Genomic DNA, 12,826 nt, shown 5'->3' with positions numbered 1-12,826 from the left:
CGATTAATGTCCATTGTTGGTAGTTTACAATTCGACCTAACCTATATAGTTAGAGATTCTATAATAAATTGTTAAATAATAAAACTACCAAGATTCACTACTTGATAATTTAGGGCTATAGATTATACTAAACCAGACTAGAACTCAACCCAAAATTTGGTCTAATTTATGAGCGGGTTGGGTTTGGTAGTCTATGGTTTGGTCCAGTCCAGTAGTAACTTAAAGTCAGGTTAAACTGAACTTGATCTACTAAATTGTCTCAACCAATGTAGGCAGTCCAGGACTTTAATTTTTCTTTTCTTTTTTTTTTTTATTTTTTTTATGAGAACCAAGATTTCAAAATAATAAAAACAATTATTAGGACAATAAAAAAACCCATAAGCATATAAAAATCATCCCAAAATATCAAAACTTAAGCATAAATTCATAAGAATCTCTAACAATATTGAACAACAATAAAAAATAACATTTCAAATTACAAAATATTTTTTTTAAAAAAAATCACCTGAACCAGAATGAACTAGTTCAGGTGGTCTAACTATTTTGTCAAGAACCCAATCCAGCTTGACCAATTAGTTCAGTCTAGTCTGATCTAATTCTATAGCATTATTTATTTGGACTATCTAGGGTTGAATCATACCGTAGCACCAGATTTTTGCGCACAGACAATCATTATGGGCTCAAGACGTACCAATGGTAACTTCTTACCAATCTCATATTAAATCTAAAAGATAAAGAAAAATAAAATTAACGAACATGAGTTTCTTTATTCTATATATCACAAAGTTAAGAGAACACAATGGTTTGTAGAAAATATACAAGAGTTAAAATCTTGGGGATAAAGAGACGTGCAACGGAGTTTTCATCATCATGGTGAATTCCTGTTTCTCAGTCAAATCAACGTCCCCGTCTGGGGATTTCCACTCGAAATTCCAAATCAAGTTGGCCACAAAATATTCCATATGGAGTATGGCCAAGTTGTTGCCTGGGCACATCCTCCTTCCCGCCCCAAACGGCATCATCTTTATCTCCTTCGTCCCTGTGAAATCAAACGCCTCCACCTCATTCTTCTCCCTGTTCAGGAATCTCTCTGGCTTGAACTCCATTGGGTCCTCCCACACCTTCGGATCCCAACCCATTTGGGCCACCATGAAATTCACAGTTCCGTTCTTGGGCACCAAGTGATCATTCAGAACCACGTCCTTCGTCACAGAGTGTGGGATCAGAACTCGACCAGGAGGGTGACGCCTCAAGCCCTCCAGGATCACGGCCTTCAGATATGGAAGCTTTCCTAAATAAGCTTCATTCACCATCCTCTCCTTTGAGTCCCCCATCACAGATTTGATTTCGTCGTAGAGGCGTTGTTGGAGCTGTGGGTACTTCACCAAGTTGGCCATGATCCATTCCAGTGATGTGGCTGTGGTGTCTGTTCCAGCATTCAGAAACTCCGAAATCAAATTGACGATTTCATCTTCTTCAAGCCTTCGCTTCTCCTCAGGCCACTCTAAATCCAGCAGAGTATCCACGTATGCCACTATCACTTCTCCTTTCTCCTCCTCTTTTGCTTTGCTCAGTCTCTCTTCCTTGACGAGCGTCCTTGCTCTTATCAGAGGAACCATCACGTTGGCCTGGTCGTTCCGTAGTTGCATGAACTCATCCCATCGTTTTCGCAGCAATATCTTTGCCATTTTCGGCCAGAAGTTCAGCATCAGGAACCTGTTGTACCTCAAAAGTATAGTTCGCTGGACACGTTCGATCTCGTTGATTTGCTTGTCGGACAGCTTCTCACCGAAACACATGAAAGCCAGCAAGCTGAAGATGGCATGCAGAATATGGTCCATGAGTTTGATGCGATTGGAGGTTTCGCAGTGAACCCTCAACTTTTGGACGAGCTTGTCGGCCACCCACCGGCGGGTACCGTAGAAGGACTTGATCCGGGCGGGGTGGAGGATCTCGGCGGTGAGGTTACGGCGGAGGGCACGCCAGGTGGGGCCGTAGCCGGAGGAGCTGATGTTGTGCTGGTGACTGTTGATGATCTTGCTGGTGGCGAGGGCTTTGGGACGGTCACTGAAGACGGCGCCGTTCTGAACAAGGGCTTGGTAGGCGAGGGATCTGTCGGCGATGAAAATGGCAGGAAAGAAGCCGATGGGGAAGGTGATGATGGGACCGTACTTGGCATGAAGACGAAGAAGGAGAGGCTCGAGTTTATTGAAAGATATGCGAAGAAACAAGAGGGTGCCAACAATGGGGAGAGGACCTGGAGGAAGACGATGTGATTTCTTGAGCGAGGGGAAGAGAAGAGTGAGGAGTGGTCTTATGGAAAAGCAGAGAACGAGAGAGACGACGCCGATGACCCAAGCCTCCATGATTTTGTGTGTTTCAGGCCTTAGGCTGTGAATTGCGTTTTATTGCTTGATGTGTGTACATATATATTGATATCTCAAGTTCTCAACGGCTCAGCTTCCTATAATTTAATAGCAACTTACCCACCACTCTAGGTCGTATCTCCGATTATGAATATAAAAATTATCCATTTTTTAAAAGTAATCATTATAATAATCATACATATTAAATGTTTCATCAAAAGATAAGGATATATATTAAGAAAAATAATATATATTTATTACAAATAACAAATTTAACTAATTTTCTTAATTTACTTAAATTAATCAACTAATTTTTATATTAAAGAAATGATATAGTATTAATTTTTTGTTCTAAATGCATTATGAATTACTGGTAGTATATTTAATGTTTATTTTTTAAATTTTATCCTCATTTAATTCATATTAAAAAAAATAATTGATAGATATAAGAATGATCTGTACATAAAAAAAATTAATGTGAAAAAAATTAAAATGTTTAGACAATTTAATAGGTTTCTTAATATAGGAGAATGAGTTACTTTAAGAACCCCATATTACTCATATTGCACCGCTTCCTCGCTGCAATGCCAATGAGTTACTCATAATTATTTCAAATAAATTATAATCATTAGTTATCCTTATTTTCTTTTTTTCAACAAAACACTAAATCATTTAAAACGATTGAACAAGCGAAATTCTTCAAATAAATTATTTTTCCTCTTATGAAAAATATGTTAATTTATATACATGGTCATCCTTTCGCTCTTTCTTTCGCGTTATCTTTACTTGAGCGAAGATTCTCTCTTCCACTTGCTTAACAAATACATGTGACGCATCAGACAGGGATAATTAATTGTCTTTAATGATGCATGTAATGTTACCCTAACAAATAATTGATTTCTTTTGGGGATAATAAGCTTACTTTGTTTAGAAAACTTAAAATTTTTATAGTTTCTCGATATTGACGTATATTTACATAAAATCATGATTTTCATATTTCTGTTCTCATATTTCAATTTCTCACGTTTATGCGTAATGATGCATGTATATCTTTCAAACTCAATTCTAAAATAGTATTAAAAATTGTCACGTTTGAAAGTAGTTTATTATTTTATTATTTTATCATGCTACCCTCAATATCTATACCCATATCAGTAGTGAATGGAGGGGAGATTGGCTGGGGCCATGAGTTTGAATTTTAATTTTTTTTTCATAATATTATAAATATAGATGTTATACATTTCTAGCTCCTAATAAAATTCATGTATACAAACTTTATAATCTATTTTCTTTCTATAAGAGACACTTAACTGAATAACGTTGATAAAATATTAGTTAAAATTAGTTAAAGATATAATAAATATGTAATAAATATAACATTCTTTCTAAAAATACTCTTATTTGTGGGGAAGAGAATCTAAGAGAGAGAATTTACCATCTAAATAATTTTCACGGATAATAAATACAATAATCTTAATATAAGTAATTCAGTGGGGGCAAAATAGGGAATTAACAAAAAATTGGAAGACAATCTTGAAGTGTTTCTTTTTCTGTTTGAGAAAAAGGACGAAATGATGGTAAATAATAATAAAAGTTTACAGGTTACAAATAGTCATTGAAGTGAAATAAAATCCTAAAAGGTTATAAGAAACTGAAATTAGAATGACCCTAAAATTAATAATAATAAAATCCTTGCCCACTCCTTATCCGTGAATATATATATATATATATATATATCCATGCATATCATAGGACGCAATGCATGTAAAATTAAATAATTTAAAAAAACTTTTTTGTAAGTGCAAAATCGTGCCATTTGTGCCTAAAAAACAGGAAGAGAGTGGGAGAGTAAAGAGCCTGGCCTCTACATGTGGTCTGTGGAGCTTTTATTTCTTTTTAAGATTGTTGAGAAAAGGTAAGATGTAAAATGAGCAAAATTTGATGATACTTAAATTTAAAATAGCTTGAGAAAAAATTACTGGTCGTTGAAGTGTTGACTATCTTTTGAGCCTATTGCTATAACTTCGTGTTCTCTCACTCTCTCTGCTAAATACAAGTATTCTCTTATTGGAATAAATTCTATCTAAAACCACTATAGGATATTAAATGTTAGCACATTTTTTAATGAGAATTGAACCTTAATTTATCATATTATGAAAAACTGAACCTTTTTTGCTACACCAAACCCCACTGTAACATGTTTTTTGTTTTCAGACTTCGGACTCCAATTTAGTCCTGACTCTAGATTAGTTGATGGTTCTATACTTATCGTTTTATTGTTTTGCTAAATAAGTTGTCTTTTATCAAACAATAGAGGGAGAGAGAATTAGGGGCAACTTGTTTTGGAATCGATCATTAATTAATCATTAATAACTGATCTTGTCTGTACGTATATAAATCAACTGGATTTAAATGGTTTGTCGTTTTTCACACCAAATCATGAAATCACATGAATGGATTTTTTGAATTAATCAGAACTGAGAGCTACGATCGATGTTCCCAGGAACGAAAATCTTAGAAATTAGTTGTTGTTATCTCCAATTGCTGCATGGTTCATCGATCACCTTGTGGAAGATCCCATATGAAATACTACCTCCAATCTTTAATATAAAATCCTGTTTGATTTTTATTTTGGTCCTAAATATAAGACCCTAATCCACTTTGTCTCTTATATTTATATATATTTTTTTCAAAGTAGCCCTTCTAGCAATGACAGTTCTAGTCAATACACTTGATTAGCAAGGATATTTTAGGAAAGATAACACCTATTTAGGACAAATAACTAACTCAACTTACTTCCTTAACCTCCTCAAATTAGTTAACTGGCTCTTATAATTAGAAGCCAAGGTAGTAATAATTTTGTGTGCTTGTTTTAATTTGAAGACATCAGACCTATATACGTACATACATACATACATACATACATATATATATATATATATATATGATGGCCCAATTTAGCGCTATTATTGGCCAGTGCCCCATAAACTGCTCCCCAGATATGGCCGAAAATATTACTAATGTCAATAAAGTTTTTTTTCCCCGAAGAATTTCAAAAAAAAAAAACCTCTAAAATTTAAAATCTCAGATTAAGAATGACTACAAAAATCTGTTGTCTTTTTGCTTTTTAAATGTTATCAATTATTATTAAAGTGCAGTAAATAAGATTGATTTGAAATTTTAAAATTCAAATATATTTTTTTAAAATTCTCCCAAATTTTTTAGGAAAAATGACCAAAAAAAGCTGAAAATTATTGAATCACAGATCAAGTTTGATAACAATATTTTTTTTAGTGTTAACAATACTAAATTTACAAGTGATAACAAATTTTTATTACATTTTCTTATTTGGTATTGAGTAATTTCCTTTTTTTTGTCGTTTTCCCTTTTCTTATACCACATAATAATAATAAATTTAATTTCAAGGACAGAAAGTTAAATGTTCATGAAAGATCATTTTTCCTAATTAGGAACACTGAGCGTTTATGGAATACTATTCTCTTCCACATATTTATATTGAATATCATCTCCTGTCTTATTTATAAGACCTTTTTAATAGATTACAAATTATGCCTTATAATTAGTATTAAAGGTAATACTCCTTCAATCTTAAATATAAGACCCTTATACTAATGTGTATAAGAATTTTATATTTAAAATCGAAGGAGTATTATTATTAATGCGTCATTTGATCTTTCTCATTCCAAGCTGCTTTTCCAGCGTTCGCATTCGAGGAGCTCATCAAGCCATCACAAATTTGTTTTTTTTTTTTTTTGTAGTTTTCCCTTTCTTTTCTTTTTCAACGTAAGTTTTTTTTCTTTGTTTTTTTCTTTCAAGCTGCAGCCCTCCAAAATTTCCAATCTATTTTTATTTATCCATATTTTTTACTTCACCCAAACATTACAGGGAGGTATCCTTGTTAGCTCTCTCTTTAAATTTAATTATTTTTTCATTTTATCCATGTTTAATATATATCCTATCACAATGATACTTAATCTAACAATAATAAATAAAGAGTAAAATTATATTATTATGTAAAAGAATTTAATAATGTGAATTATAAATAAGATAAAAAAAGTTTTCTTTTATCAATAGGACCATGTGAGTATTTTGTAAATATAACTATTTGCTATTTATTTTTATTCATAAATATTCTTCTTAAAAATGGATTATAAATATATAAATTTTTGGGTAAAGCGACATTATGTTGTTTCTTAGTAGTATCTAGAGCCTTAATCTTATTTATAGTACCTTTTTTTTTTTGGCTTATCCAATATGCCTGATATTATTTTTCAATTACATCCAACACCATACTATTATTTATGATTTAGAGGTGCTACACACATTATAAACAGGATTAGGGTGTTAGATATACCAAAAATAAAATTAGGATACTAGATTCAACTAAAAATAATATAGGGATGCTAAATATTACTTTACCCTAAATTTTTTCACGCATCAATACTATTTTGTTTAATTTGGATACCTTTCAGTAATGTCCGGTGAAGTAAAAGAAAATAAAGATATGTGTGAAATCAGATTGAGAAATTTTGAGGGATTGCATGTGATAAGAACAAAGAAAATTGTGGTGAAAAAAGAGTGTTGAGCACTAAACACGTTTTTTTAAATATAATTATTCTTTGTCATTTTTGGTTTTTTTTCTTAACTAATCAAATCTTTCCATGCAGATCCTCTCTCAATCATCATAAACCTCCAAAGAAAGGAAAAACATTATTGAACTTGCTATGTCAGTGGTTGTTTTATTTTTCTATTCTTTTATATATTAGGTAGTGGTTGCTTTTAATTCCTTATATATTAAAATGTCATCAAAGGAAAAAAGAATAAATTTAAATTACTTTTTATATTATTGTATCCAGTATATTAACTAAACGTTTAATCACTGGTCTTGAATGGGAATAACTATTTTAACATGTTTTTTACCCTTATCATATTTCAACCTATGATTTTATTAATTAAAGTTTCAAATTTAATCGGAATGGTGGACTGAAGTAATTGAGAATCGTAATTGGGATGGTCTAATTTTTCACTAGCAAGTTTATTTCAAAAAATAATAATTTAATTTAGATCATATAAATAAAATTATAAAATCTGAACTGCAACACATTGTGAATGGGTATGAAACGAACATCCAACTAACCCTCCCACTGTGACTGTGGTAGAAAATATCAAACTTAACAGGTTGTTGGTCACGTGAAGAAGTATAGCTACCAATTAATTACCATAAAAATAGTTGAAAATCGCTAACTACGTGCCAAGTTCTTAGGCGCATGGTTATCATCAGGCTGAAAGGCGACAAAAAGTTTGGCCCCCAAAAAGAAAAACAAAGGAAAGGTGAAAAAGGTATTTATGGTGCGTATACAAATACTCCTCCAGTCCTTAATATAAAACTCATTTAACTAATTTGATTAGATTAAGAAAGTTAGGTAAATTAGTTAATTATAAGAAATGTGACACGTTTTTCCTAAAACATCATAATCATCTTTTTTAATACTATCTCTCATTCTTCTACTTGATTGTGGTTGAGGGAATATTCATAAGGGTAATGTAGAGAAAATTGATAAATATGAGAAATGGGTCTTATATTTAGGATCAAAACTAACTCAATAATTGGGTCCTATATTAAGGACCGGAGGAGTAATACACAAGGTTTTTTGGCCAAAAAATAATGCGCTTTTATTTCTCTTATAGCATGCATACATATTCTTCTCCGATCCTTAATATAAAACACATTTAACTAATTTGATTAGATTAAAAAAGTTAGGTAAGTTAGTTAATTATAAGAAATGTGACACATTTTTCCTAAAATACCATAATCATCTTTCTTAATACCCCCTCTTGTTCTTCTACTTGATTATGGTTGAAGAAGTATCCATATGGGTAATTTAGAGAAAATTGATAAATATGAGAAATGAGTCTTATATTTAAGATCAAAACCAACTCAACAATTGGGTCCTATATTAAGGACTGGACGAATAATATATTACCTCCTATTCTTAATATCAGAGATAATTGACTAATTTGAATATATTAAAAAACTAGTTAAGTTAGTTATTTGTAATAAAAAGATGTTATCTTTCCTAAAATATACTTACTAAGCAAGTATATTGGCTAGTGATAACAAACAGAGCCTGCGCAACTTGACTGAATTATATTTCATGCATTATTCATTTCTTTTTTTTTAAAGGAGAACGGCAAGCCTAAGCTTGAAATACAGCAAAAGCCTAAAGAAACTAAGCTAAATGCGCTCTATGACCATACGGCCAATCCTCTTGCATCAGATGAATACAAGGACTTGGAGGATGTTGGATCTGAATCACCTCCGAGGAAACATGATGGGCACTTCTTGCTAGATAGTCTGCACAGCTTAGCATCTCTCTGTTAGAGTAACAAATCTCTAGGTCCCAATTAGAGAAGATAATGGACCTTGTCTCACTAATCTCTTCATGAAACGGATGTGTATAACCACCCCCATACTGTAATAGGCACAAAGCCTCTCTTGAGTCGGTGTAAAGCTTGATTTTTGACAGATTCAAGCTCTTGCAGAACAATAGTCCTGATCTGATAGCCAATAACTCGGCAATGGTCGAGCCCGCGAAACCCAAATTTTGTTGGAAGCTTGAGATCCAATTTCCACGTTCGTCTCTTAGCACACCGCCGCAAGCCGCATGCCCCTGATTCGTAACAGACCCGTCTACATCCAGTCTCACAAAGGATGGTGGTGGTGGCTTCCATGTGTCGTTAACTCTGTCACATGACTTAAAGATCTGGTGTTTGAGCCGGTTGCCTTCAACTTCTTCCATGAGTAAATGCAGGCACTGGTTTGTCAATTCGCTGGTTCGAGCATTGACTTCGCCGAAAGCCTTCTTGCAACGATTTTTCCATATTGTCCAGCACGCGAGGGAGAAAACCTTGCGCCACTGCCACTTGGAAACCTTCCTTGCTCCAGGTTGATTCCTTAGATTCCATCGCAGCCAATCCTGCAAGTCACCATTGAAAAAACCAGATATATACAAGGGGTTAAGAAAAGCAGTCCACACTCTATAGGCATTCTCACAATCTCTCAAAGTATGTAAAATGGACTCCTCACTACTACACTCAAAAGGGCACTCCGGTATAGCTGCAGAGCAGCGTTTAGCTCTGAGAGAGTTGGTAGGGAGTCTCTCATGAAACACCTGCCACATGAAGACTTTCACACACTCTGGGATATCCCAATTCCAGAGATTTTTCCAGTACGAGTCAACTGGGCTACACTGTTTACAGGACACCCAATTGTAAGTCGACTTAATGTTGAAATTTCCATCAGCACTTTTCCTCCAGTAGAAGATGTCAGAGTCGCCCACACTTGGAGGTGGCACAAGCTTGATCTTGTCGACCACCCACTGTGGGAGGAAATTACTCCACCAGCTTAAATTCCAAGTTCCCCATGGGTACACAAATTGGTTGACCGTGGCATCGGTTTCCAAGAGGTGGTGGTTTTTGATCACATAGTCCTTGAGCGGCAACTCAAGCGGGGCCCAAAGGTCTTTCCAAGCTTTTGTATTTGCCCCACTTCTGATTTTCTTCCCCACTCCTTTTAGGAACACTTCCCACACCGAAGATATACTTCTCCAAACTGCTGATTGATTACGTTTGCCTTCCACATTTGGTATTTCTTCATTGCCACATTTATACTTGGATTTCAAGCATTGTACCCAAAGTGCTTGGGGCTTTGTCAGGATGCCCCAGCACAATTTCATAATAAAAGCCATATTTTGAAAGTGAAGGTCTTTGATCCCCAAACCACCAACTTTTTTATCTGACTTAATGGTATCCCACGCTACTAAGTGCAATTTCCTTGCATCGGAGGAGTGGTTCCAGAAGAAATCTCTGTAAAGTTTCTCAATTTCAGCAAGCACCCCCTTCGGCAGAAGAATCGATTGCATCTGATAGTAAGGGAGAGCAGACAATACAGATTTAATGAGGACAATCCTACCTGCCATGCTTAACAATTTGCCTTTCCAGCTAGCTAGCTTGTGTCGGACTCTTTGAATAATTGGTGCAAAAGTGACTTTCACTACTCTTTTATGAAGAAGAGGGACACCCAAATACTTTCCAAGATCAGCAGATAATCTGATCCCTAACCATTGGCTGAGAGAGGTAGCTCTACTAGAATGAACATTACAAGAGACAAACATTCTAGATTTCTGCAAGCTGATTTTGTGGCCTGAGACTTCACAAAAGAATTTCATAATCTCTCTTATCTCCTCCATTTGATCCTGTGATGCTTCGCTGAAGAGCACCAGGTCGTCAGCGAAGAACAAATGGGAAATTTTGGGTCCCCGAGTACAGAGCTCAAGTGGTTTCCAGCGTCCTTCCTGAACTTCAACGTTTATCAGCTGTCCCAACCGCTCCATGCAAAGCACAAAGAGGTAGGGACTTAAGGGATCACCCTGTCTTATTCCCCTCGAAGGGAGGAACTTTTCTGAAGGTTCACCATTCCAAAGAACACACATAGAGGCTAATGAAATGCATTGCATGATCAGATTTACAAATCCATTGTTAAGCCCCAAACTCTGCAGTGTAAACTGGAGAAAATTCCAATCGAGTCTATCATAAGCTTTTTCCATATCAACCTTGATTGCCACAAATCCTTGACCACTTTTCTTAGACCTCATGGTGTGGATTGCTTCTTGTGCAATAATAATATTATCACAACTCTGTCGTCCTCTAATAAAGCTACATTGATTAGGTTGGATTAGAAAATCCATTACTCCCTTTAACCGATTGGCAAGAACCTTACTGAGAATTTTAAAACACACATTGCAGAGAGATATGGGTCTAAAGTCTTTAAGTTCAACTGGATGATCGATTTTAGGAATCAGCACAATATTTGTATGGTTGATCATTCCCACTCCTGACGGATCTTTGAAGAGACTTATAATCAGTTCACACACTTTCGGTCCTACCTCCTGCCAGTGGGATTGGAAGAAATGAGGTTGTAGTCTGTCCGGGCCCGGAGCTTTGAAGGCACCCATTTCAAAAGCCGCTATCTTAATTTCCTCCTCTGACACTTCCCGCTGAATGTACATAAGTTGATCTGATGTAAGAGGTGGGAAAACTTCAGGCCAGTCATTCACCGAGGTAACATTTGGGTCTCTAGTATAGAGAGCTTTAAAGAAAGCTTGGGCCATTGTTTTTGTAAGAACCCTCTTCCTAAAACATCAATACTTTTCATAAGACTTCTACTATGGTAGAAAAAGGAAAGATGTACAACAACTACCATAGTAGAAGGAAATTGCGTAATTTTAGAAAATTAACATTTAAAACTTGGTTCCATCTCAAATGCAGTTGCATGCAACTAAAATAATCCATTCATATCTACTGGGCCTCCGAGCCTCCGGCCCGGGTAACACATACATCAAGACAGCCCATCCAAATAGACCTCAACCACGAATAACAAAGTTTCATGAAATAATAGGAATGGCCTCCGGCCAACAAAACAAGTAGATAATATATTCTCCAGTTTACAATAAGGCCGGGAGATCAGAATATTTCAAGAAAGCCCTAGCTGTGGCAATATACAACTATCCATACATAAATAAAGCTAGAGGCCTAAAGCTAACCAAGCTCAAGCCTCCGCGTCTCTTCCCGAAGGCCCACGCCTAGAACCTTCACCTGAAAACATTGTAAACCACGGGGTGAGACAAAGTCCCAGTAACCAACCTTTCCAATACTAGGTACTACTAAATAGGTGCTCGTGAGGTGTCAAGTGGGGCAGTTCACAAATAATACATAATGATAGCCACAACAATTTATGCCAGTGCAATGATGCAATCCCATCAACCAAATCCCTCACTTTGGGGGATTTTCAGGAGCCGAACCCGGCCTATCCCTCACTATGGGGGACGTAAGGAGCCATAAAGGCCTATCCCTCACTCTGGGGGACGTAATGAGCCCGAAGGCCTATCCCTCACTATGGGGGACGTAAAGAGCCAACCATCATGCATTAATGGAGGCCTTACCACGTGGTAGTAACAGACAAAACTCTCACCAAATTCCCAATTAATGCATCATGCTCAAATCATAATCAAGAGTAATAATCATTTCATAATTAACCCCATTCAGTGGCATATCTTTCACAATTCCACAATTTCATTCATCATAAGTCCAAACCCCACAAGACGGTTTTCCATTTTTTATATACAACATATAGTTCGAACACAATTACTAATTGGAGCACAAAACACAAATCTACTCACAATACCACAGAAGCAAGTACTAAGGATTGGAAAGTGGTTACCTCTCGCCTGAGCAAGGAATAACAATCAACAAAGTGGCCCCGTGCACCACCGAGACTCACAACCGGTCTACACAAGCACACAAACACACAACCAACATGTATTAGCTCTCAAACTAATAATGTGGCCAAAACAACACTTGGGGACACAAAATTCCTATCT

The 12,826-nt window shown here is 35.5% G+C and overlaps 1 protein-coding gene across 1 annotated transcript; it reads right to left on the bottom strand.

Moving 5' to 3' along the window:
• Positions 1 to 388: 388 nt before the first annotated feature.
• Positions 389 to 2,366, bottom strand: LOC114736890 (cytochrome P450 89A2-like). Its single transcript, XM_028924776.1, has 2 exons — positions 820 to 2,366; positions 389 to 724 (listed from the first exon to the last, which is right to left on the bottom strand). The coding sequence occupies exon 1, from the start codon at positions 2,364 to 2,366 to the stop codon at positions 825 to 827; it is 1,542 nt and encodes a 513-aa protein (XP_028780609.1). The 3' UTR covers positions 389 to 724; positions 820 to 824.
• Positions 2,367 to 12,826: the final 10,460 nt, after the last annotated feature.

The sequence above is a fragment of the Neltuma alba genome, unplaced genomic scaffold (genome assembly GCF_004799145.2).
Source record: "Neltuma alba isolate B1F8T4 unplaced genomic scaffold, ASM479914v2 tig00013381_pilon, whole genome shotgun sequence".
NCBI lineage: Eukaryota > Viridiplantae > Streptophyta > Magnoliopsida > Fabales > Fabaceae > Neltuma > Neltuma alba.
This window is presented reverse-complemented; position numbering and strand designations above follow the sequence as displayed.